We start from the raw sequence: 24,365 nt of genomic DNA, 5'->3' as shown, positions 1-24,365 counted from the left end.
CAACCATCAATCATGACAGTGCAACGCTTTACGGCCCATTGCTTTGGGTGGTCCTCTAGCTCAACCTTCATATCCTCTACCATCTCATCTAATTGGTAGCCACTCAACTCAACCTTAGTAGGGGCTTTAAAGCCCGAACCACAAATAGTTACCACATCTATCATGCCTTGCCAATAAGGAGACCTGTCACATGTATAGATTATGATTAAAAATTTAGTTGTCAAATCATCATGTAATATGAATCAATGATTACAAATATAAAAATAATTTAAATTTAACTTCAAACTTAAAGAAAACAAATAAAAAAGAGTCAATTACCTAGTTGCAATAAATGGAATGTTGCAGAAGTACTAAAATTTGCAATTTTTTTTTCTAGCAGCATCATGAATCTCCTTGTTCAAAGTACCCATGCTCTCAAGAGAGGGTTGTGAGCCAGGAGTAGTGCACAACACAGAGTAACTATCCAATCTGGACTTCTACACTCTAGGCTGAAATGTAATAGGCCTAGGCTCAGTATAAGAACAACTACCAGAAGCACAAGAACTAGCACTAGCACTAGCACTAGGACAAAAGGGAGGCCTAGAAGAACCCTTTCCAACACAACACACGGATGCGGATGTGAATGCCGTAGCATGGGAGCCAATAGCACCTAACTGTTCAAGTTGTCTTCTCTTATTTAACTTATCTTGTTCCAATGCCTCTAATACCATATAACATTTTCATTTTGCCTCAACGCTTTGTTGAGTGTACATGGTAATATCATGTCCAGGTATACCTACAATATGGTATTTGAATCTATAGATGCCATCTGAGTTTATTTCTTTACAACATTATGTTTGATGTTTTACTTTTCTAGGAAAATCTTTGGTATAGATCCAAGCTTCGTCCTTTTAGGCATTGTGAAAAATGAAAGTTAAGGCTGCTACAATAAGAAAAATCAATAAAAAACTTAAACTAAAAAAACAATAGCAAACCCTACATTATTTTTGAGCAAATTGTACAATGTAAAATTAAATAGAGGTTCACAAATTTGTTATAAAAACATTGTAAGGTTTGCAAGATTGCACCTTGCAATTTAGTCTAAAAACATGTAAAAACTAAAACACATTCAAGATTTACAAATGAAAACTAAAATCACTTGACAAAAGAATGAAAAATGCATTAACGTACAAAAAAAAATCAACACTTACCTCTTGCAAATGAGTTGAGGAGTGTTTTTCTTGGCTCCTTAATGCTCCCAATGCAATCTTATGGCCTCCCCAAATTGATTTTTGATCTCCTTGATTCTTTTCTTTCTTGCTGTTTGCAACCCAATGGTTTCTCCTTTCTCTTCTTCTCTCTCACTTTTCCTCTCTTCTTCTCATGCTAAATAATTAGAAGGCCTTTGAGGGTTATAATAAAGAAGAAAGGCAAAACAAAAAACATTATAAAAATATGCATTTTTAATGTTTTTAAGTCATCCCAATTCCTTGCCGCATGGCCGATCTTTCGAGTTGGTTTTTGGGCAAATTTTCTGGTTGTTGGATGAACTGACGGTTTAGGCGATTCAAGAGATTTTTGAGGCAAAAATCGATGATCCAATCTAATGAGTTAGCAAAAATTGCCCATGCCTAATTGGATCGCTAAATCACCAAAATTGACGAATCGCGATAATTTTCGTTACTCTAATATAAAATTCATCTTTCTCTAACTCTTGAATGCAAGATTGGGCATGCCTTAGGTTCTACAAATTTTCATTTTCACAATTGTTTTCCATTTGTAAATGTATTGTCTCGTCAACTATGATATTATGGTTTTCAAATAGTTCCTCCACATGGAGAGATTCATTTTCATCTTTAGAAATATCTTGTAGATATACATTCTCATTAAAAGACTTGTCAATAACCACTTTGAAGTCACCAAATAAGATGCTAGTATCATCCTTACTATCACCCATATTGGTTTCATCTCACAAAACTTTTTCCAGCCGCTGAGTAAGACACGCATTTTATCTCTGTCTCTTATTGTCATCTAGTTATGCCGACGTTGCTAGTTCTTTTGCTCGATATACAATGACGACGAACAAGCGCGCGCTTTATGTGCGCCGAGCCCTAGCTTAGCTGTAAATTATTCTGGACAGTGCACGGGGCAACTGCTGCAACTGGAGCTTCGAGGTTGAACGAGAAAAGGTTAAAAGGAAATAACAAGAAACAGCGTGGACGCTTCTGTAAGAAACAGTGGGACCAGGGCAGCAGACACAATACCAGACAGGGTTCAGATCCTAGGTAGGCCCGTTTCCAAGGGTAAAATGAAGACTGGGGCCCAGCCCACAGCAAGATAGTGGCAGGCCTTAAGCCAGGGGTTTCAAGGTGCACTTTCCGGTTTTGTTTTATATATTTGCTTTTGTTAGCTTTTGTTTCGCCCTTCTTTCTTTTGATCAATGGAAAAACAAATTGAGGATACACAAATGAGAAAACAAACGGTGGATATGCAAACCATGGAAAAACAAACCATCTCATTGGTAAAAAACGGTCAAGAAATTATGGTACACTTTGAAACTAACCATTTAGGGCAAGTCAAAATGGCATCACTTGGCAAGACAGGAAAATATATCTGGGTCAATGTTAAACAGTTCAAGGGCATTTTAAAACGTAGACTTGCTCGTATGAAAGGGTCACATGAAAAGCAGAAACACGGGTAGAGATTGCATAAACAAGTCAAAATGTGCCCTCCTCCACACTTAAGTGGTGACAGTCATCTGTATGGTAGCAATAACTTCGGTGAGTCTGTCAGTTACAGCCCTACCTCCACACCTCTCGCTTGGTGCCCAGATCTTTATGTGCAAGAACTTTTGAGGGCCAAGAGGAGGTTGGAGCTCCTAGAGGCTAAGGAGCAAGAAAGTTACCACAATATACAGGTGCTAATTGTAGCAAATAAAACTCTTGTAGACGATAACAACACTTTAAAAGCTCAAATCTCAACGCTGCAAGAAACACTTTTAGCTGGGAAGTTTAAATGGCAGAATATGAAGGATGAATGGAAAAACCTGAATGTGACATTGGAAACAAACAAGGTCACAGCAAATACCGAGTCATCTCATAATAAGGAGAAAACGATTCTTCACACTAGTTCGCCAGGAAAGGCAGATGGTGAAGAGAAGAGAAGGAGTTTTGCAGAAGTCACCAAAACTTGGGACAAAAACAGCAAACACCCTGATATGGCAAGAGAAGAGGCAAAGATTCGTGTGAACACGCAAGACAAAGAGGTCAAGGAAAGGCAGCTTAGGGCATCCAATATAATTATCAAGGGGATAAAAGACTATGGGGAAGGCGAACATACCCTTGACCTAACGAGGGATTTCCTACAAGATGTGCTGTTGTGGCAAGGACAAATCTGCCAAGCTTGGAGGGTTGGCAAACCACATGCTGAGAGAAATAGGCCAATCAAGGTAGTCATGCTCAGCATTAGCGACAAACAAAATCTACTTAACAAAAAACAGCTCTTGTGGGGTTCTCGCTTCGTTTTAGAGGAGGATTTAACTATGAGACAGCAAGTAGAAAGAAGGATGGAAATGGAAAAAATCAGAACAACTAGAAATGAAGGCAAAATAGCTTGGATGTTCAAGGGAAAAGCAGTTATTGCTCATTTTGGCCACCGCTACAATGAAGGGCAGCAAGAAGGCAACAAAGGTGCAACAAAAAACACCTTAACAGGCAGCGATACAACAAGATCCATAATAACACCTAGCGATAATAACTCAACTTTGAGTCTTTCGCATCAAAATAAATAGCAATCAAGCTTAACCCAGGCGTCCTTAAGTTTAGTTTGTTGGAATTGCAGAGGTTATCCGTGGAGACGTGGGCCTGGGTTAGGGCCTATTGCGGAAGGCAAAGACATTATTTGTCTCATAGAGACACATGAGCATGAGGGATGTAAGACCCCATTGTTTGGAGGCTACTGGAAGATGGCAGTGTGGAATGAGGCAGCGGGAAATGGTAAAGGTTATGGAGGTATAATGGTTCTAGTAAAAGAAAAAGAAGGTCGTGTCATTCAGCTGGAAAAGACTGATTCTAATAAACAATTTATATGGCTCAAAATCGTGGAAAATAACACTCTTCTCAGGATTGTAGCTTGTTACTTTGCTCCACAAGTATCTAAAATTTATAAAAAGTGTGGTTTAGATCACAATGACCCTTATGCTACGTTAAAGAAAGATGTTGCTGTTTTTTCACAACGTGGGGATGTCCTTCTCGTTGGAGATTTCAATGCTAAGACAGCAAATTGGCAAGCAAGTGTTTTCAGCTCTGAAGTAAGTGATAACCCTATTTGGCTCACAGAAGAGAGAAATCATCCATGGGATAGAATATCCGAAGATGCTAAAGGCTGCAATCATTTTGGGGAAGAATTGATCACTTTGTGTGGCACATTTGATCTAATAATCTGTAATGGTTTGGCTAGATGGGCTAAGTCGGGCAATTTCACTTGCAACACATACAACGGGGCAAGTGTGGTAGATTATGTAATTTGTTCGTAGCATTTGTATAACAATATTGAAGAAGTTGAAATTGGAGAGCACATTTGGGATCTCAAATCAGATCATAGACCACTGTACGTAAATTTGTATTGGGCAAAGGATAGACGGATTGGGGCAAAAATCCAAGGCCCTCAACACCCACCTTCTTAGGGCAGAATTTTGTTAACTTCAGAAAATAGTAACACTTTCAGGGCTACTCTTGAGGAACTTTGTATGGGACACCCTATGTATAAGCATGGTGTTAATAGTCATGATTTATCAAATCTGATTCACAAGGCTCTTTCAAAATGCAAGAGAGCAAAAATAAGAAAATCTGAAACTAATTGTTTTCTAGCCAATGCATGGTTTGATAAGGAATGCAAGAGGGCTAGGAGAAATCTAAGGGAGTCAAATAAAACTAACCTTGACATTAAGACCTACAAACAGATCCTGAAGAAGAAAAAAATCGATTTTATGTCCACAAGGAGAGAGGAGCTAATTTTCTTGGGCAGAAATAATCCCAAACGTTTTTGGAAAGAACTCCAACCAAGGAGGAAGCAAACTGAAAATAATATTACTGCCACCCAATGGTTTGATTATGCTAAGAAACTTTATGAACAAGAGGGTGGAGTGGGACAGCCACCTTTGGTCAATGATACCACAAATATTTTTACTGTGCAAGAGATAGAGACAGGGATTAAGAAGTTGGGTGGAGGCAAAGCAAAAGACCTTGTTGCGCTTCAAGCTGAATATTTGACGTGGGGTATGAAAACTCTTGCACCGCACATCACTGAAATCTTCAACAAAATCTGCCAGGAAGGGTTTCTGAAAGATTGGACAATCAGCCTTGCAATACCACTTTTTAAGAGTGGTGATGTTAACAATCCCTCCAACTACAGGACTATAATGATCAATCCCCTCTTTGCTAAACTTTTTGGCAGTATGATAGAAACTAGGATCAGCAAATGGGCAGAAGAAAATCATAAACGTGCTAAAGGGCAAGCTGGTTTTAGGCCAAAGCACTCGACAGTGGATCACTGTGTCACTCTGAGACACATTATTGAAAAAGAGTGGGAGAAAAAGGAAGAGGTTTTTTGTTGCTTTGTTGACTTCAAAAAGGCTTTTGATACCGTTCTGAGAGACAATCTTTGGTTGAGGATGGAAGAATTGGGTATTCCTAGGCATCTCAGAGCTGCTGCTCATAGGATGTACGAAGAGGTGAAAGTCAAAATCAGAACTTCAGATGGCATTTCAGAATGTTTTAGGAGCGATATTGGGGTCAAACAGGGCTGCCCTTTATCCCCTACTTTATTTGGTTTATATATTGACAAACTGGAAGAGTGGTTAAACACGCAAGAGCGTGAAGGCATTCGGCTAGGGGAATTTGTTATAAAGCTACTCCTATATGCGGACGACCTCATTTTAATTGCCAAATCTGCTTGTGGTTTGCAAGACCATCTATCTTCTCTTGAGCGCTTTTGTAGAATGGTGGGGATGCAGGTCAATATCAGCAAAACCAAGGTTATGATTTTCTCTAATAATAAAAAACAGCATCAACATGAATTTTATTACAATGGAAGTGTTCTCGAAGAAGTTGCGGAATATAAATACCTTGGCATCGATTTCAACAAAAAACTAAGCTGGTCTAGCTGCAGGTATAAAAGGACATTAGGTGGATGGAAGGCTTTCTACGCTCTTCAGAATAGGTGCCGTGAAGCGGAGTTGTGGGATTGGAAAACTATTCAAACCTTGTTCGGTCTTCTTGTGCTGCCAGTTGTTCTTTATGGGTGTGAATTATGGGCTAGCAGCACTACTATAGTACAATGGAAACAAATCGAAGGAATCCAAAAGTGCTTGATTACAAGCAAGTTTAAAGTTAAAAGCACTGTTCCATATGACATCATGCTAAGTGAAATGGGGGCTGCGCCTATCGAGGCACTTGCTATGGTTCGCCTTTTAAGCTATCTAAAAAGAATCGAAAAAATGGAAGAGGATAGATGCCCGAAAGTTGTCTTTAGGGACACACTATGTAAGCGAAAAAGGACATGGATGCAACAAAACATCAAGTGGATGAGTAAATGGAATATTCATTTCAATATGTGCCCCACAAATAATAAAGAAATAAAGGTCTTTGTTATGGAGAAATTCTACAAGAGAAATTGGGGAAGCGAGATTGGGAGGAAGAAACTATATTATATAAATGAGTTCAACCCCACTTGTGATCAACTCGAAAAAGTGTACATAGGAGCCAACATTTCTTGGAGAGCTAAAATTCTTATTGCTCAGCTGAGAACTAACTCTCACCAACTTCGTTGTGAGACCGGGCGTTGGAAGAGGCCAAAGGAGGCTTGGGAAGAGAAAATTTGCAGATTTTGCAATTCTGGGAAAGTGGAAACTGAACAGCACTTTATTCTAGAATGTGAGGCCTACAAGGATAGCAGGGATAAGTTTGCGGATACTATATGTGACAGTTCTTGGCATAACCTGTTCAACGAAGAGTACATTGAGCAATTGGGGGGGCTCATCATTAGTCTACACAAGAGGCGAACAGCGCTACTTAAGTCTGCTTGAGTTGTCTTGCTGTCCCATAGGCTATTTTTAGCCTCGTGGACGTTAAAATTTTATCTATCTCTATCTATCTATCTCATGGTTTTTGTTATGTTGAAGATGGACTATAGAGTTTTGAACTTCCTCAATGCTGATCTGCACTTCTTGAGCTGACTCTTCTTTCTTTTTCTTCTCACAAATGTTACCAAGAGACCAAACACTCTTGCAAGTGAAACAAAGTTTCTCTTTCCTCATTTGATTCTTGCTCAAATTCGAAGATCCTCTAGCTTGTATGCCCATAGAAAACAACTCATTGTCCATCATGCATACTTGAAACTTTTCAATTTTATGCTCAATTAATTCCTTTGCAAGCTTATAATTCATGAGTGAGATTTTATATTCGCTTTTCCAAAAAGCCAACAAATCTAATTGTAACTGTTTGCATAATTTATTATCCTCATCTATAGTTAGTGACATGATAGTTTTAATGGATATTCTGACATTGTCCGGATATTGCCTCCTAAATTCACTCAAAAAACTATGAAACAATTGAAGAATCATCCTTCATGACCGAGATCCAACATGAGGAAAAAATCTGGTTTTTGCCATAAGTTATAAAATACTCACTTTCTTACCAAAGGTAGGGCCCTTGATATCATGTATCCCACATAGGCTGTCCACAATAAGTTGTAATACCCCCTTTGATATGTTGTCATTGTAAGCTGTGACCGATGTTATCCTGATAATCTCATGGGAAAGAGGCAATCATTAGTCTCACATCTTCTCTTAGATGCTCCATTAACCCATATCACACAAAGGCAACCATTGAAGGCTGTAAGGCCCAATTTAATATCCTCCAATTGAACTAATTCACTTGGGTTAAGTGTAAATCCTGAGATTTCATGGACTCCAACTGCAAACCAAAGATATACAGCCCATTCTCTATTTTGGTCTCATTCTTTAGGTCTCTTAGCTGTTTTTTATTAAAAGTCTCATTAAATACTTTGGAGAGTACCTTGTGTTTCAGATTTTCCATTGTTTGAGTTTTGAAGATTGTCAAATGATTTGCACACAATCACCGAATGGTTTCACTTTGAACTTGTTTTGGATCACAAATAATTTGGATACATAAGTATTGAGAAATAAAAAACTGGAAGTTCTTTGCCCAAATTCGATTGGCTTTCACAGTAATAGTCACAGAAGGAATCCACAAGTATCATAGATTGATTATTTTGTGCTTCAAGAAAATTGGAGATAGAGTCATATTTACTCAGCTGACTTACTGAAAGTTTACTAGAGGTTTGCATTAATAGAGCTGCAAGTGAATGTCACATTTCAAAATGAATCTCGAGACTTATTCATGGCCATAGGCATAGGATAGTTCCAATGACAACTATCTCACTTAAAACCAATAAGAATTCAGTCTAATTACTTTCCAAATGCTGCAATGACATCATATATAGAAAATATATTTCCAAGTGTGGATAAAATGCTTGGTTCACTATATAAAATCTTGTATGATCTCTCTCTAATCTTAAGTTTGTGTAACAGAGACTCCTGATGTACCAAAGTTTCTTAGGAATTTTGAAAACAACCATGAGATTCATAACTTCAGAACATTCATTACTTTCGATTTAGAAATCATTTTTTGAATCCTCCAACAACGATCTTGAAGTGAGACCAAATCACCAATGAGAGATTGAGTTGCCTTATCTGGTTTGCTTCACAGCCTTTACTCAGTTAATATAAAACTCCTCCAAAGATGATCATGAAAGGGAGGCTGTAATTATTGTTGAAACTCATGACCATGGGAAAACCGTGATTGGAATGATGATTCCAGCATTAAAAGTAGAACCACCTACTTCCTAAAATCACAAATAATATTCTTGATTGATTGAAGCAGTTGGTATTTGGGTTTGATAAGAAAATCCCCATTGTGTAGCTCTTTTCTATTGATGTTCCAAGAGGACAGGGAGAAGAATACTCACAACTAGTCCTAGAAAGTATAACCAGCTGCTTTTCAATTAAACATACACAAGGCACACTGCCCTTTCCTCAGTTGTATGCTTTATATACTTCGAGCAATGAATACTGCTTAATTTATTGAAATAGTGTCTCTTGTACTCATGGATGTGCTTGACTCGAACATCAAACGTTGCATCAATGCTCAGCTTAAAACCATTTATTCCTTCGACATTGTGGAGATCCTCTTCCTAACCACCGTTAAAGAAACATGTAGGCTCATTTATCAAGACTGTCTTTCACTACAATTTGGGTCCCAAAGCTTGCTGAAGGAATCAACACTACACAATGAATTCCCTTATTGTCAATAATGGCTAGACTCGTTCAACATGTACTTGAACAATATATTTAAGAGGAAGGAACATGCTTCAAGAATTTTGAATACAAAAAATGGAAGCCAATAGATGCTCGAACTTCTTTATGTCTTCACACCGAATGTGTACCAAGGAGTCTTCGTCAAGATGTCTTGAGTTTGTATTAGAATAGACTCACGCTGCAACGCACAAACACCCAATATTCATAAAATGCACTGGCATTGATCAAGGCTCTTCTTGTGGATAAGAACCACAAAACCGTTTTATTTAAAGATGACACCTTTCACTGTTTGAACAAGTTGTTATACCTCAAGTACACCTTTTGCCAAAAATATCAAATTTATTTTCTGAGAAAATGTGAACAACACTTGTCGAATCCTTAACTCTTCTCTTCTCAGCACCACTTCACCCAAGGAAACACCTAGAGGTTCTGTAATGACATTGTCCATCTTTGTAGAGGAATGATATATACAATTGCCTAAAGTGATGCCAGAAAGTCTGGCTTTTTGCAGACACTCAATTACATAAACCAACACTTGCTTAACTAAATATTGTTTTCCAAAAAGATTAATTTAGAACTTTATAGAATATGCTTATTTCACGGGAAATATTGGTTGCCAATGCACTATTTTTGAGATGGCTTAAAATTTTATTTATGCCTCATTATTTCCGTACGACACTTTCACACAAGAAATGGTTTCCCCAATCCCACAAAGGCATCCATGGAAAAATCAAATATTATGATTTGAATACTAATCTATGAACAATATTTTATACTCCACCCGATGATAATAGATAAAACCCACTAAAATTTCTTCTCGTATTGGGCTCTGCAGATTTAATCTTCAAATTTCAAACTCCATATCTTAATGGATTTACTACATTGAAGGAAGAATTGGGGCCCACGTCTCCTTATAAATAATTCAGCTTCCTTAATTTTCCCAAAGAACCACCATGCTTTTTATTAGAATATTATTTATCCATGGCAATGTAATTACAACATACATTAGAAACTCCCAAATGTACGTGTAGTAAAGGAAATGAAACATCAACTTTTTCTCAATCTTGCTTGTGCCCTGCAACTTGGACAACCCTCAAAAGTTCCCACTATTAGAGTCAACTCTTAAAAAATTTAATCTTCATGTATCACATATTCAAACATCAATAGTTGGACTACTAAATCAATTCATTGAGCAACTTGGTAAGAATTATATGGTGCTTTGCTTCTTATGTCCAATGAGTTAGAATTGGTTCCATGACTTAGTTGTTCAACACCTTCCTTCACAGGTAGTTGTATCCTAGAAATATTTATATGTTTAGATACAAGGCCAACATTACTTTTAAAGTCAAACTCTAATATCTTCTCAAACTTGGTATTATTATTTTTCTACAAATTTCAATCCTTCAAGATGATAGGATACACTACTCTGATACTACTATAATACCCCACTCCAGATATTCTTCCAAAAATTTGGTGAATTAATTTCAAGAAAATCAATAAATAATTTCATTTATAGTTTTCAGCAAACACCAAAATAATGCCCAAATAAAATATACTCATGAAAAGCTATTGTATTATAATATTCAGCAATACAAGAACTTCATAAATGTTCCAATCTTAAAAACACTAACAACAGTCAGATTGGATAAGCAAGAACCTAAAATATAATTGTGAATTCCTTTGTGAATTCACTACAACTGATATTGAATTGGGTTTGCATCCAATCCACTACATAGAACCAAGTTTCTGTCCTCAGTATCCTGAAATGAAGTTGAAGCTTCCCACAAGTCTCACCAAGGGACATCTGAAATCAAATCACAAATGCAAGCATAGCTGAAATGAATGAAGATCTCATCTTCTAATACCCAAGCAATGACTCTTCATCTTTCCTTCCCTGTCTCCTTGTCTTCTTGCCAATTGTCTCTCATGAATCCTCTTAATAATAGTAAATTTTTTTTTTTATAGTTCTGCTTTAAGTTCCCATAAGTCAATTTTAATATATATTTGGGTTGGCCTCTTAATTTTCTAATATCCCAAAAAAGTAGACATAACAAAATTGTCTCAGATCACCTCAAAATGAACTACACTAAAAATTACCTAGGTCAAATGGCCTCTAAGTTCCTTTCATGTCTTGGTTAGCCTACGAGATCAAGGGGAAATAGGCTAACGGCAAACTCATACAACTCTTGCTAGAAAAGGGGACATTACATCGGTGTATTAATGCTTTTACAATCTATCATATAAAACTTCTTTAACATATCTTGCACATACCTAGCTTAACAAATAAAATCTAGCTATAAGATTGGTGTATCTTATGTCAATAAAATAAAGCATTACCAATTAATGAGTAACTTGAAATCCTTCTCATCATTGCCTCTTTGAATTCTTTCTTCACCATGCTTGAGCTTCTTGTATAGATTAGATCGTCAACATATAGATGCACATCAAATGTTTTCATTACCTTCTTGAAATATATTGTAAGCTCACCCTTGTTTCTTACATATTGATTGGCTGAAAATCATGTATCAATTATTGAATACGATGCTGTTGGTACTTGCACATTCCTTCATCGTTGTTTTCCTCAATTCCTATGGCTGATCCACATATACTTCCTATTCAAAGTATCTCGTAAAATGTGCATGGTTTGTATGTAGCTAGTATACTTTCCATCCTTTTTGTGCTGCTAATAATAATAACAATCTCATAGTATCACGGCTTTTAATAGGCATATAGATCTATTAAGTGTCAGCAGGATTTTGATGGTTTTGCTGTTGAAAGTAGGCATCTTTTAGATTATCTTTTTATTTGGGTCTATTCATAGTGCATTAGATGTATTCTATGCAGAATTTGTAGTTGTAGTTGAAAATGATGACATTAATGGTTGGCTTCCTATTTGTAGAGTTCTTAAAATTACCGCCTTTGCTAATTTCTTATGTGGCATATTTTAATCTTTTTAATGAGACATTTTTATTGATGCTTATATATGATGATTTATAATAGACAACAGTTGTTTTCAAATAGCTTTCCCTAATATGATTAATGGTTCATCCATGGATGGATTTTCTTGATAGGCTGGTACTGTATTGACATGTGAAGATGCAAAAAATGCTGAACTGGCTGGAGCTAAATTCCTGATGAGTCCTGCAATAGTCAGTGTATGCTCTCCAAAGATTCTTATTGCGTATTTTTAAGAAATTCAAAATTAGCATTATTGCACAAACATTTAATATGCATTGCTAGTAAAGGATTTGCACATATGTATATGACAGCGTACAAGTTATACAAATAATATAACCTTGGTAATATTACTAGTACTTTAACTTTGATGGTTGTTTTAGTAAATTGTAATCATAAAATATAATATCCCCATTTTTATGCCATCCCAATTCACAAGAATTGGCCAATTTTTAGGGTTTTACATTGTTTTGTGGTTTTGCTAGGAGTTTTCCAATGTTATTAAAGAGGTTAGATCTTTGTTTTAGGGGGTTTAATTTTTACTTCTATTTGTAGTAAGTGTTCGCATAGCATTGACCTTTCTAACTATTTTGGGGTTTGTTTGTCATCGGTAAATATTGTGTAGCCAACGGATTGATGCCATCGGTAAGTGTTATGTAGTTGACCGGCCCCTTCAGGAAGGTTCTTGTTATGTAGATGACTGACCCCTTTGGGAAGGTTCTTCGGAAAGTATATACACACTCTCTGAGATCATTGTAATCATCATCATAAGCATTATGTAATCTCTTGGCATATGAAAATAATAAAAGGAGTACTGCTGTTCTTGTTTATTGTCTGTATGCATTAATCTATTTACCCATACGGTAAACATTGTTCTCTTTGATCCCTTGAGAATATTGCTATTTATAGAAAGTGCTTGCAAGGCACCAACCTTTTTGAGTTTTTAGAGTTTGTTCTCTTTGATCCTTGGAGAAAATTGCTATTTATTGCAAGTGTTTGTATGTCACCAATTTTCTAGGTTTTCTTGGGTTTTGTCTCTTTGGTTCCTTGATGACATTGCTATTATAGTAGGTTCTTGCATGACACCAATCTTTTTGTGTTTGCTCGACATTGCTCTTTATTGTATGAGCTCAAGTTGGTCCTCAGAGAACATTTACTATATATATATATAGTCAAGTCTGAGTCAAAGCAAGGGGTATGTTTTTGTTTTGCTTGCTTATTTTTGAAGAAAGTTGGAGAGGTTTTCCCAAGAATGCAAGTGCATATCGCATCCATTTCACTTTCCACCTTTCAATGCAAATGCATCATATCTTTCCGTATCCCACCAATTCATGTCAAAGCATATTGCATCCATTTCCTTCATATGCAATTACATATTGAGAGCGATTACATGTAATCTCATTCTTCATCATCAATTACATATAATTCCATCCTTCATATGCATTTACATATAAATCCATTTTCCAAACCCACTTACATGTAATCTCATCCTTCAAACCTAATTGCATGATTACATCAAGTCATGATTACATCAAGTCATGATTACATGTAATCCACTTTACATGTAATTGCATTTGGAGAATTTGACTTTGGTAGGTGGTCACTCTGTAAACACCAAAGTTTCCATTCACACACATTCATATGTATCCCAACTTGCATTCTTGGTCATACCCATGAAAGCTCATCTTTGCCCACATACAATTCACCCTCGAGAGCCAGATTTTGACCCTTTTCGCCCAAATACATATGCTTGTCATGTAATATTCCCATCATTAAATAAATATTTAATCAAATTTTTGTTAATGGGCCGATTGATTTAGTATATCTTGGACCCATTTTTATCTTGTTTTCGTAGGTAGGTGTAGCCGTCGGCTATCTTTGTACACCCTCGAAAAGGTTTCCGTGATGGGTATTTAAGCATGGTTTGTATGTAGCTGTTGGTATGCAATTTGGATTATTTCTTTGCACTAAGAATTCCCATTGGGATTCTCTGTTGTTCGTCATTTCGGAAGTGAAAGACCTTCCCTACTTGGCTATTCCGGTTTCAGTGGGATTTATCCTCACCCTATTTTATTGTTGTTTACTTACTTGGGATCTAGCAAATCCGAAACACCATTCTTGTCTGGATAATATTTATCTGTTACTATCTTAATATATTTTGGTGTCTTCTATACATTTACTTCAAGTCTTAGCATTAGGGGAGAAGCAACACCATACTGCATCACTTTTGTCACCATACATCCACATCCCACGTCTCCAGCACACTACGACATCTTCCATACACCTCCTTGAGCTTTCCCACATACTATTGTACGACTACCACTGTTGACTACATGACTTCTTCTATCCTCCATTGCACAACTCCCCAACACAACTGTACGACCACCATCGTTAATTGTACGACCTTCCCTTACTTCCACCATACAGTCTTGTCCTTGATACTGTACGACCCCCTTGCAATATACTCTGCTCCCACCATATGACCTTGTCTCTAATACTGTACGACCTTGCAATACTCCCACCACACTGCCTGATCTGTGATACCGTACGGCTACCCACCCATCTCCCACTGTACGACCTCCATTATTCTCTCATTGTACGGACTCTGGAAGTCACCCATCAGCACTACGACAGTCGATTTCGGAGTTGCAGATTTGGTACAGAGAAAGGACTCTTTTGGTCATTCGGGGAAAAGAACATTACAGTGGTATCAAAGCTTAGTTATTCTGCTAGCCTGTGGAAGTGTATGCAAGTTTACACCAGACGGAGAAGGCAAAATAACCTTGTTGGTAGAATGATAGATCATTAGGATCCTATGAAATAACTCATGAATCTTTTAAGAGAGCTGAGTAGAAACCAAATGCATATCAACGAAACCCAAAGGCTTATGCGGGAAACTCTACAAAAACTGGCCAAGGGAAAGACAACAAGAGAAAAAAATGGGCATAGTGACAACTCTACTTCAAGAAGGACAAACTTTCAACCCGCTCACTCTCGACCCTTGATACCCATCTTCCTTCCAAGGACTGAAGCACTACACAGAGAAAGAGAGCCCCACTTTTCAGGAAATGCAAGAAAAACTTTGAGAAGATTGGAGGAACACGAATATGGAAGATGATATATCTTACAGAGACTATGTTGATCTAAGAATGAGATATACAGGTGGGGGAAATCAGGGTTATTTTAATGATGATCTTAGGAGAAAGATCAGAAAGGTAAACTTAGCACCATTTGATGGATTTGGAGCCATCACTACATAGGCATGGGTTCTAAGGGCAGACACCTATTTCCAACTCAACTCGATGCCCAAAGAGGAAGCAATCAAGTTCGCAACACTCCATTTGGAAGGAGTGACACAAGAATGGTGGCACCATGGATTGGATACTCTTGGCCACGACCAAGTAACACCTTATGTTGAGTTCATTGAGAGACTCATTGACTGTTTCGATGGGAAGGATCTTGAACTAAACTTCAAAGATCTAGCTCAGCTAAGGCAAATTGGTATGGTAGACAATTACATCACTGAGTTCCAAAGGTTGTTAGTATTAGTCATAGACATCTTTGAAAGACGTCAAATTGTGTTATTCATGGATGGGCTGAAAGAGCCTTTAAAAGGCTGGATCAAAGGGTTCAACCTATGCGAGCTCAACGAGGCTATTAAGAAGGTACGTGACATGACCACATCTTCCTCCAAAATTCACATAGCTACGCCAACACCGTCCCCACGGGAAGACAAAGACAAGGGGCCAATTCAGAAAAAACCTTCGTTTGATGAAGACTCTTGGCAAGAGCTCCGAATGAAAAAGCTTTGTTTCACGTGTAAGGAACCATGGGGACTAGGTCATCATTGCCTTGGGAAGGGAAAGATTCATTATTTTGAGGTGTTTCTTGATGATGACGAAGGACAAGTACTTATAGTGACTGGTGAAGAAAGTAACCAGTAGGAGAGAATAAGTGCCCTAATACAAAAAGGGTGTTCCATTGCTACCCTCACTACAATGGATGGAAGTAGTATCTTCAGGGTTCGTGGCACACTTCACGGGAAATCATAGTCATGATTGATAGTGGCGCCACACTCAATTTCATCATTTCATCTTTGGTCACCAGTGAGGGCTTGCATGCAGTAGAACATGGAGGATTTGAGGTTAAGGTTGCCAAAGGAACCTTGTTACCTTGCACTCATGTGATCCCACGACTAAAAATTTCCATGGGAAACTATACTTTGAAAGACGATTTCTTTGTCATAGACTTGGTTAATACTAATATCATATTGGGCATCCTGTGGATGGAGACCCTTGACCAGTACACCCAAAGTTTCAAGAGGATGGACTTTTCATTCAAAAAAATGGCAAGAAGGTGCTGCTAAGAGGAATGTCAAATAATCGAGGGAAGTCACAATGTCATGTCCCCATTTTGGAGGGAATTTGATTTAATTAATTTAATTAATTAGGTTGTCCAAAATAATGAATATTTTATGAGGATGACTAATTAATTATTTTAATTAAATAAATAAGTGGTATTAAGTTAATTATTTATAAAGTTATCAAATAAATAAATATTAAAAAGTAACTTTATATTTAATTAATTTAATAAAGTGACTTGAATTATAAAATATTTTATAAAGTCACTTAATAGATAAAATAAAATAATGTTTTAGAAGTTTCTAGAGAAAGTGGAGAAAAAAGAATAAATAGGCACCCCGGGCTTCATTCTGATCATCCAGTTGTTTATTTCTCTCTTGACATCATATTGTGATTCAGTCACATAGTCTATTGTGGAGCCAAGTGGTTTCAGATAGTCAGTTGATCTTTGGGAACGAAAACTCCCTTGGATTTGCATAACTGAGGAAGTGAAATATCTTCTGAAGGGTTGCACATTTGGAGGTGATACTTCAGTCACTTCAGCTAAGGCATCATTGGGCCTAAGGCCATTTTTTAGCATTTCAGCATTTCAGGAGGCATTTTTAGCAGGGCCGAAATTATTGGAGGTCATTTCTAGTAGGTCTGAAATTATAAGAAGCCATTTTAAAGCAGAACCAAAAAAACAGGCCAAAAAAGCAGTATGAAAAAGCAGGCCAAAAAAAGCAAAACCGAAAAAGCAGGCCGAAAAAGCAGCTTCGAAAAAAAGCAATCCGAAAAAGCAATTCGAAAAAGCAAAACGAAAAAAGCAAATCTGGAAAAAGCAAGTGGAAAAAGCAGATCAGAAAAAAAAAAAAAAACAAAGCAGAAGGGGCAGCATTGAAGAAAATTATTGCAGCCATCTACAATCAGGTTCACTTCTCATTTGGCATATTTTCTGAGAAATGTAGGTTTTCAGCTGAGTACAAAATATAGCTTCAACACTTCACTATTTCACATTGTACTTTTCTTTGTTTGCCATTTGGCATTATTGGTATCAAAGAAAGGCTAGGATTTTGCAATTGAAAGAGCATTGTAATTTTTAGACTATCTATATTGCAAATCTAGAGTTTGATGATCAACTTATTAGTTTGCATGCCAATTGTTTGACAAAATGTCAATTGGCTGTAAGTTCTCTTTTTGATATAAAGAATGTTATAATTTTGCATACTAAGTGTTTATATTAATGACACTTGGTTGTAAGTGCATTAATGCCATCTTAGGTTGCATCCAAAGTATTTGTCATAATCACTAGTTGCTGTAGCTGCATATTGCAAGTAGTTAAGTCTCATATTTCTATTGAATATTGTCAAAATTAGTTGCACATTCATGTTAGGTCATTGTTTAGATAATTTGGAGTTTTTTTTGTAAGCATTCTCTTTGATGCAAATCGAAACAAGAGTCATTGCAGCAATCTGAAAAGTTATATCAGTCATATGACCCCTTGTATGCAAAGTGTTTGACAAAATTCTTCGGGCCTTCAATCAGCATTTTAAGGTCAGAATTGAGAAGGATTATTACACAAGAAGATGGAGGCCATTTTAAAACATGATGAGATCCCAACCGTTGGAAGTAAAAACATGAAAATCAACGCCTTGCCCCATTCCTTGGATAATTGGCAGGCCCATCTATTGATCGAGTACTTCAAGAACCATTTTGTGTGTCAGTTGATGAATGACTATATACATGATGAAAGATACAAAGTTATTGATGATATCATTTACTACGGCAATAAGATCTACTTGGTACCTGACTCGAAACTGAAGAAGCTAATTACAAAAGGTTTCCAAGTATCGGATTTGCATTTGCTTGAGGACAAGAAAATTTTGGGACGGAAGGACTGTAATGTTCCCATAATTAAATAAATTTTTAATCAAGCCTTTGTTAATGGGCCGATTGATTTAGTATATCTCGGACCCATTTTTATTTTGTTTCCGTAGGTAGGTGTAGCCATGGGCTATCTTTGTACACCCTGGGAAAGGTTTCCTCGACAGGTATTTAAGCACGACTTGTAGGTAATTGTTGGTATGCGATTTAGATTATTTCTTTGCATTGTGAATTCCCGTTGGGATTCTTTGTTGTTCGCCATTTCGGAAGTGAAAGACCTTCTTCCCTACTTGGCTATTCTGGTTTCGGTGGGATTCATCCTCACTCTATTCCGGTGTTGTTTACTTTGCTTTGGATTTTGCAAATCTGGAACACTATTCTTGTCTGGAATATATTTATCTGTTACTATCTCAATTTATTTTGGTGTCTTCTATACATTTTACTTCAAGTCTTAGCATTATTGGAGAAGCAAAATCGTACTGCATCACCTTCATCACTATACATCCACATCCCTCGTCTCTAGCACACCACGACATCTTCCATACACCTTCACGAGCCTTCACACACACTACCGTAGGACAACCACTGTTGGCTACACAACTTCTTCTATCCTCCACTGTACAACTCCCCAACACAACTGTACTGCCACCATCATTAATCGTACCTTCCCTTACTTCCACTGCATGGTCTTGTCCTTAATACCGTACGATAGGCTGCTCCCACTATGCGATCTTGTCTCTAATACTGTACGGCTCTGCAATACTCATACCATACAGCCTGGATTGTGATACCGTACAGCTACCCACCCATCTCCCATTGTACGACCTTGTTGCTCATCTTTTCTGACTGTACAATCCTATAATCTGCTACACCATACAAATTCCATTATTCTCTCACCGTACGGACTTTCGAAGTCACCTATCAGCACCGTGGTGGTCGATTTTGAAGTTGCAGATTTGGTATAGAGAAAGTACTCTTTTGGTCATTTTGAGAAAAGAACATGACATTCCAGTTCATTTCCAGCCATTATACGTGCTCCATAAGTATCTAATCCATACTTCGAATACCCACCCTTCATGGATTTGTCATTGTAACTCAAATCCCAAAATTTTCAAGGATTCAATCTCATTGGAAGATGTTCTCATCTTCATATTGCGGCGCACTCTTCAAGACATGTCACAATTTCCTCAAAGAACAAACGACATCTTGTCAAGAAGATATGCTTTAGATCCGAAGAAGCAGTAATTCATTTTGTCTCCATTTTCCCAATGGTTGCCCGAGAACTTGAGTTTGAGTGTGAATGTGCTAAGCACTTAGCTTCAAAAAAAAAGATGTTAAAGGTGCTAATGGAAAGTTGTTTTGAGTTTATAGTTGGACACCATCAAGAAGGTTTTCCAGGTGTCAGAGATTCCAGAATGTGCCAATCTACAAAGGAGAATTCACAACAACTTGAATGAGGAAAGCTTGATCACATCAAGTTTTTAAATGACAACTAGAATCTCATCAAAGAGGATACAATGGTGCAGAATACAGGAATCTTCGATCCTATAAGTATCACCAAGTAAAAGGCCCTTCAGAAAAATCCCTAGGATTGTTTTAATTCACTTCTGTCTTCTTCTTTCTTTATTTTCATGCATGTAGGTTGGAGAGGATGTATTGCATGAAATTGTGTAATTACATTTAATTCGATTTACATGTGCTAATGGAAAGTTGTTTTGAGTTTATAGTCGGACACCATCGAGAAGGTTTTCCAAGTGTCAAAGATTCCAGAATGTGCCAATCTACAAAGGAGAATTCACAACAACTTGAACAAGGAAAGCTTGATCACATCAAGTTTTCAAATGACAACTAGAATCTCATCAAAGAGGATACAGTGGTGCAGAATACAGGAATCTTCGATCCTATAAGTATCACCAAGTACAAGGCCCTTCAGAAAAATCCCTAGGATTGTTTTAATTCACTTCTGTCTTCTTCTTTCTTTATTTTCATGCATGGAGGTTGGAGAGGATGTATTGCATGAAATTGTGTAATTACATTTAATTCGATTTACATGTCCTTATGACATGTAATGCAATAATTTCTCTAATTTAGTTAAAAAAGGTCAAAGTTGGTTGAGTTGCTCCCACTTTTTCCTCTTTTTTCCCAATTCCTTTTCCTATATAAAGGAGTGCCCCCCATTGTAAAAATCATCTTTTGTTGTATGTAAAATAGCTCTGCCAAACTTGTGCAAGCATAACTTTGATTTTGTAGTACCGATTTGGCAGAAAAGTGAATAAAAGAAGCAATTGGATTTGAAGCTTTGACTGGAAGCAATTGTGATAAAGCACATTAGAAGCTTTGATTGTAATTTGTGCCTATCGTCTTTGATTCGTGTTATTATTGTGTGTTCAATAATAGAGCATAGTGAGTTAAGAAGCAATTGGAGCCAAAGCTAGCGATTGTGGTGATACATAGACTAGGAGCTTTGAGTGTAGCTTGTATTACCATCTCAAATTTCAGGAAAAATAGTTAGAATTCCCTACTTTTAGAAGTCTTTGTGCCCCAATGGTCGAGGTTATTCTTATAGAATAGGTTAAAACAGGTCTTAGAGCCAAACTGGTATGTTTTCAGCCATCCTTTGAGTTAGTGTTGTTTATTGGTATCACCATTTACAACTTTAGATAGAAGTGTAGTTAGAGGTTTCATCTTGGCCATTACTCGCTCCGCAGGTAAGTGGATTCTTTTTCGAAAGATAAGAGGAAAGAGTCTTTGTGATACCCTTTCAAATCTCTCAACTTCTTGCTTACCTTGAGTTGATACAAGGAATGTTAAGAAGGGGGAACCTTCCCTCTAAGGTAGGAGAGACTTTGTCTCACACGCTGTAGCTGGTCTACCTATTTTGTGACTAAATTTTACCCAAATTGTTGCTTGCAAAATATCCACCCAACATATCATAAGTTGGAGGTCTACTGTTCAACCTTGCTTGGAGGCACTTGTAGAATTCACGTCAATCACTCTGCAAACTTATGGGGTTATAAGTTTTACAATGAGCGACATTGGAGAATAAATTTCAAATATCGACCTCCAGTGAAAAATTTATGCAATACCATAAATATGTTTTTCACAAAAATATTCAGACATGACTCTAAATGTATTCTGAGGCTCCCTTTGGCTTAGTCCTGCTGACTACTCTCATGGTTTTGCCATAAATTATTTATTCTTCATCAATGAGTGGGTTTATTTTGAAAAAATATTAATTTATCCAACCCTCAACTATAGTTAATGCTATAGATTTATATTATGTTCTTATTTCAAGCTCAATGAAAATAAGACATAACAATCATCTTTGCACTCAAAAATGACTTCCAAGAGGAAATTATTTGTTCGTCTTTACTTATTCTCCACAATGGTTATTTACTGATAACTCCAAAGCCTTCGTATTTATATTATTGTCCCAAAAATTGATCGCCGACTTAGATAATCTGTTAATTTAAGATCTTCTGTGAAATAAAATATTCAGAATGGCTGACCTTCCAAAGCCTTCGTATTAATATTATTGTCCCAAAATTTGATCACTGACTTAGATAGTCTGTTAATTTAAAATCTTCTAGGAAATAAAATATTCAAAATGACTGACCTTAATTTTTCAACTTGTGCAAGATAAAACTCCCAAAATCATCAAGATCTTCGTTTCCCATATTTTGACACGCTGGATCAGCTCTGATTAGAATTTTTCTATAAATATTTTTTTGATTGAAACCATTGACTGTGCCAAACAGGATGGCAAGATTGATGCTCCAATACCACTGTAATATTTTGGATGGATGTTCTCCCAAACTTATCTCAAGAACAAATTTCAGAATACTACCAGATCGCTCTTATGCAAAAAACTTTTAGATTTGACAAGCAAACAAATAACAATTGCTTATATAGAAAACCTTAGAAACTTCTATTGTATTATAATATTCAGCAATACAATATGTAACAACCACCTTTTCCAGGTTTTAACTAACAACTAGCATATCATAGAAATACAGTTACTTCTTCATTTTTATGGGAAGACAGTTATAACAGTTATGTTCATGTGAATGAGATTTATGGTTACAATCAGTGAATCCGAAATTTCATAACTAGCAATTGATAGAATCATCAATAAATCTAAATGAAAAAATTGAACTTTAAATACTCTAAATTCGGAAACCAGAATTCTGCCTAGGGCAACATCTACAAAACCCAGATTAATCCATATATACCGCTTAGGGAACAAATAGCTATACCACTTATTGTAAAGACAAATACCATCAAATGCCACTATATCATCTAGGGCATCAAATACCACTGTATCATTTAAGGCATCAAATACCATTGTATCATTCCTTTTCTTTCTATTGCTAACTATGGCAATAACATACAGTTAGAAGATATGCTCACATTCATTATTCACATAAATGAAAGATTGAAATAACAATCCATCAGATAAACCTAACTCTTGCATATAGATATATTCCATGTTCAGTTGGAAGATCAACTGATCTAACTGGTTATCAATTACATTGTTGAAAAATGTTGCTTTCATTAAAGAAAATAACTGAATCAATGATATAAATCAATCCATCATATCTTCTTCTTGTATAAACATTATAAAAGTAAAATACTTGTTACCAACAAATGTTTGAATGCATAATTTATCTTTGTCTGGTGCATGTCCTGACATCTTGTGGAGAGGGGAAACATTATCAAGGGCTTAACCTTCCAACCATGGACCTTTAAAATATCCCCACATAATCTCATTCGAGAAAGGCCTTCCCTACAAGGAAATTCTCCACAATTAAATCATATTCCTCAATATAATAATAATTATCATAACAAGTTATTAATCTAAATAATCACAACGACTAACCGCCTTTTCAATTTTCATGAATTCATGATGAATAACCAACTTTCCAAAATAGCATTAAAATATCATCATAACCATTAGCTAGCATGCCAATCTTCATATGAAATTATAACGATTAACCATCTTACCATTTTACATGATTGTAACTAATTTTATTTGTCAACAAACTTCACATGAAACCTCAATGGTTATTTGGACATTTCAAACGGAGCCAAAATTTGGGATGTAACAAGCATGACCAACAAAGTTCATATAAATTCTTAAGAATACCTTATTGCATTACACATCAACAATACAATAACCAATAATAAAAAATCCAATCTTAAATAGAGTATTATAGTCAGATTGAAAAACTAAGAAAGAACTTGTAAGCTCAACGTGAACTCGGTCTCGAATCCATTGCAATGATGCATCGAGTCTGTGTTCAATCCACCAGAAATGGCCTGAAGGTTTTTATCCTCAGGTTTGAATAGAAACCTATAGCTCTCCAAGAGAAACTCAAAAATCAAAATCGAAAATGATAAACTTAGCATAATCTAAGCATGACCAACCTTTCAAGGACCCAATATGCGACCCCTGAGCTTCGTTCTTCTCCTTTCATCTTTTTCTTTCTTTGTCACCTTTTAATCCCCTTTAAAATGTAAAATTGACCCGTTTTATAAATTTTTTTAAGCTCTCATAAGCCAAATTTAATATTTTATGAATTTAATGTTAGAATTCCCAATGTCCCTAAAAGGGGACATTACACTCTTTTGGCAATTTTGGGTTTTATTTTCTTGATTGCAAGTACTTGATTTGTGAAAGTCTTGAACTTGTAATTAGTTTTTCTTGTTTGTTTTGGTCTTTTTGATCTCCCTTTAGTGTCTTAGATACTTCATCCTTTTATTTTAATGTTTGAGTTAGTAAACACAAGTTATGTTTTGAAAACACGTGT

General features: G+C 36.5%; 1 protein-coding gene across 4 annotated transcripts in view; it reads left to right on the top strand.

The window, feature by feature from the left end:
* The window catches only part of LOC149535014 (uncharacterized), a 286,870-nt gene that overhangs the window by 147,705 nt on the left and 114,800 nt on the right, over nt 1-24,365 (top strand). For all 4 annotated transcript variants that reach the window (XM_089806713.1, XM_089806712.1, XM_089806711.1 and 1 more), the window contains one exon: nt 12,448-12,531. In XM_089806713.1, coding sequence (XP_089662839.1) covers nt 12,448-12,531 — 84 coding nt within the window. The remainder of the gene's footprint in view (nt 1-12,447; nt 12,532-24,365) is intronic.

Source organism: Cupressus sempervirens, chromosome 10, assembly GCF_028749045.1.
Source record: "Cupressus sempervirens isolate cs-2001-9-10 chromosome 10, ASM2874904v1, whole genome shotgun sequence".
NCBI classification, from domain to species: Eukaryota; Viridiplantae; Streptophyta; class Pinopsida; order Cupressales; family Cupressaceae; genus Cupressus; species Cupressus sempervirens.
The sequence above is the reverse complement of the archived record's forward strand: the minus strand, read 5'-3'. Positions and strand labels throughout refer to the sequence as shown.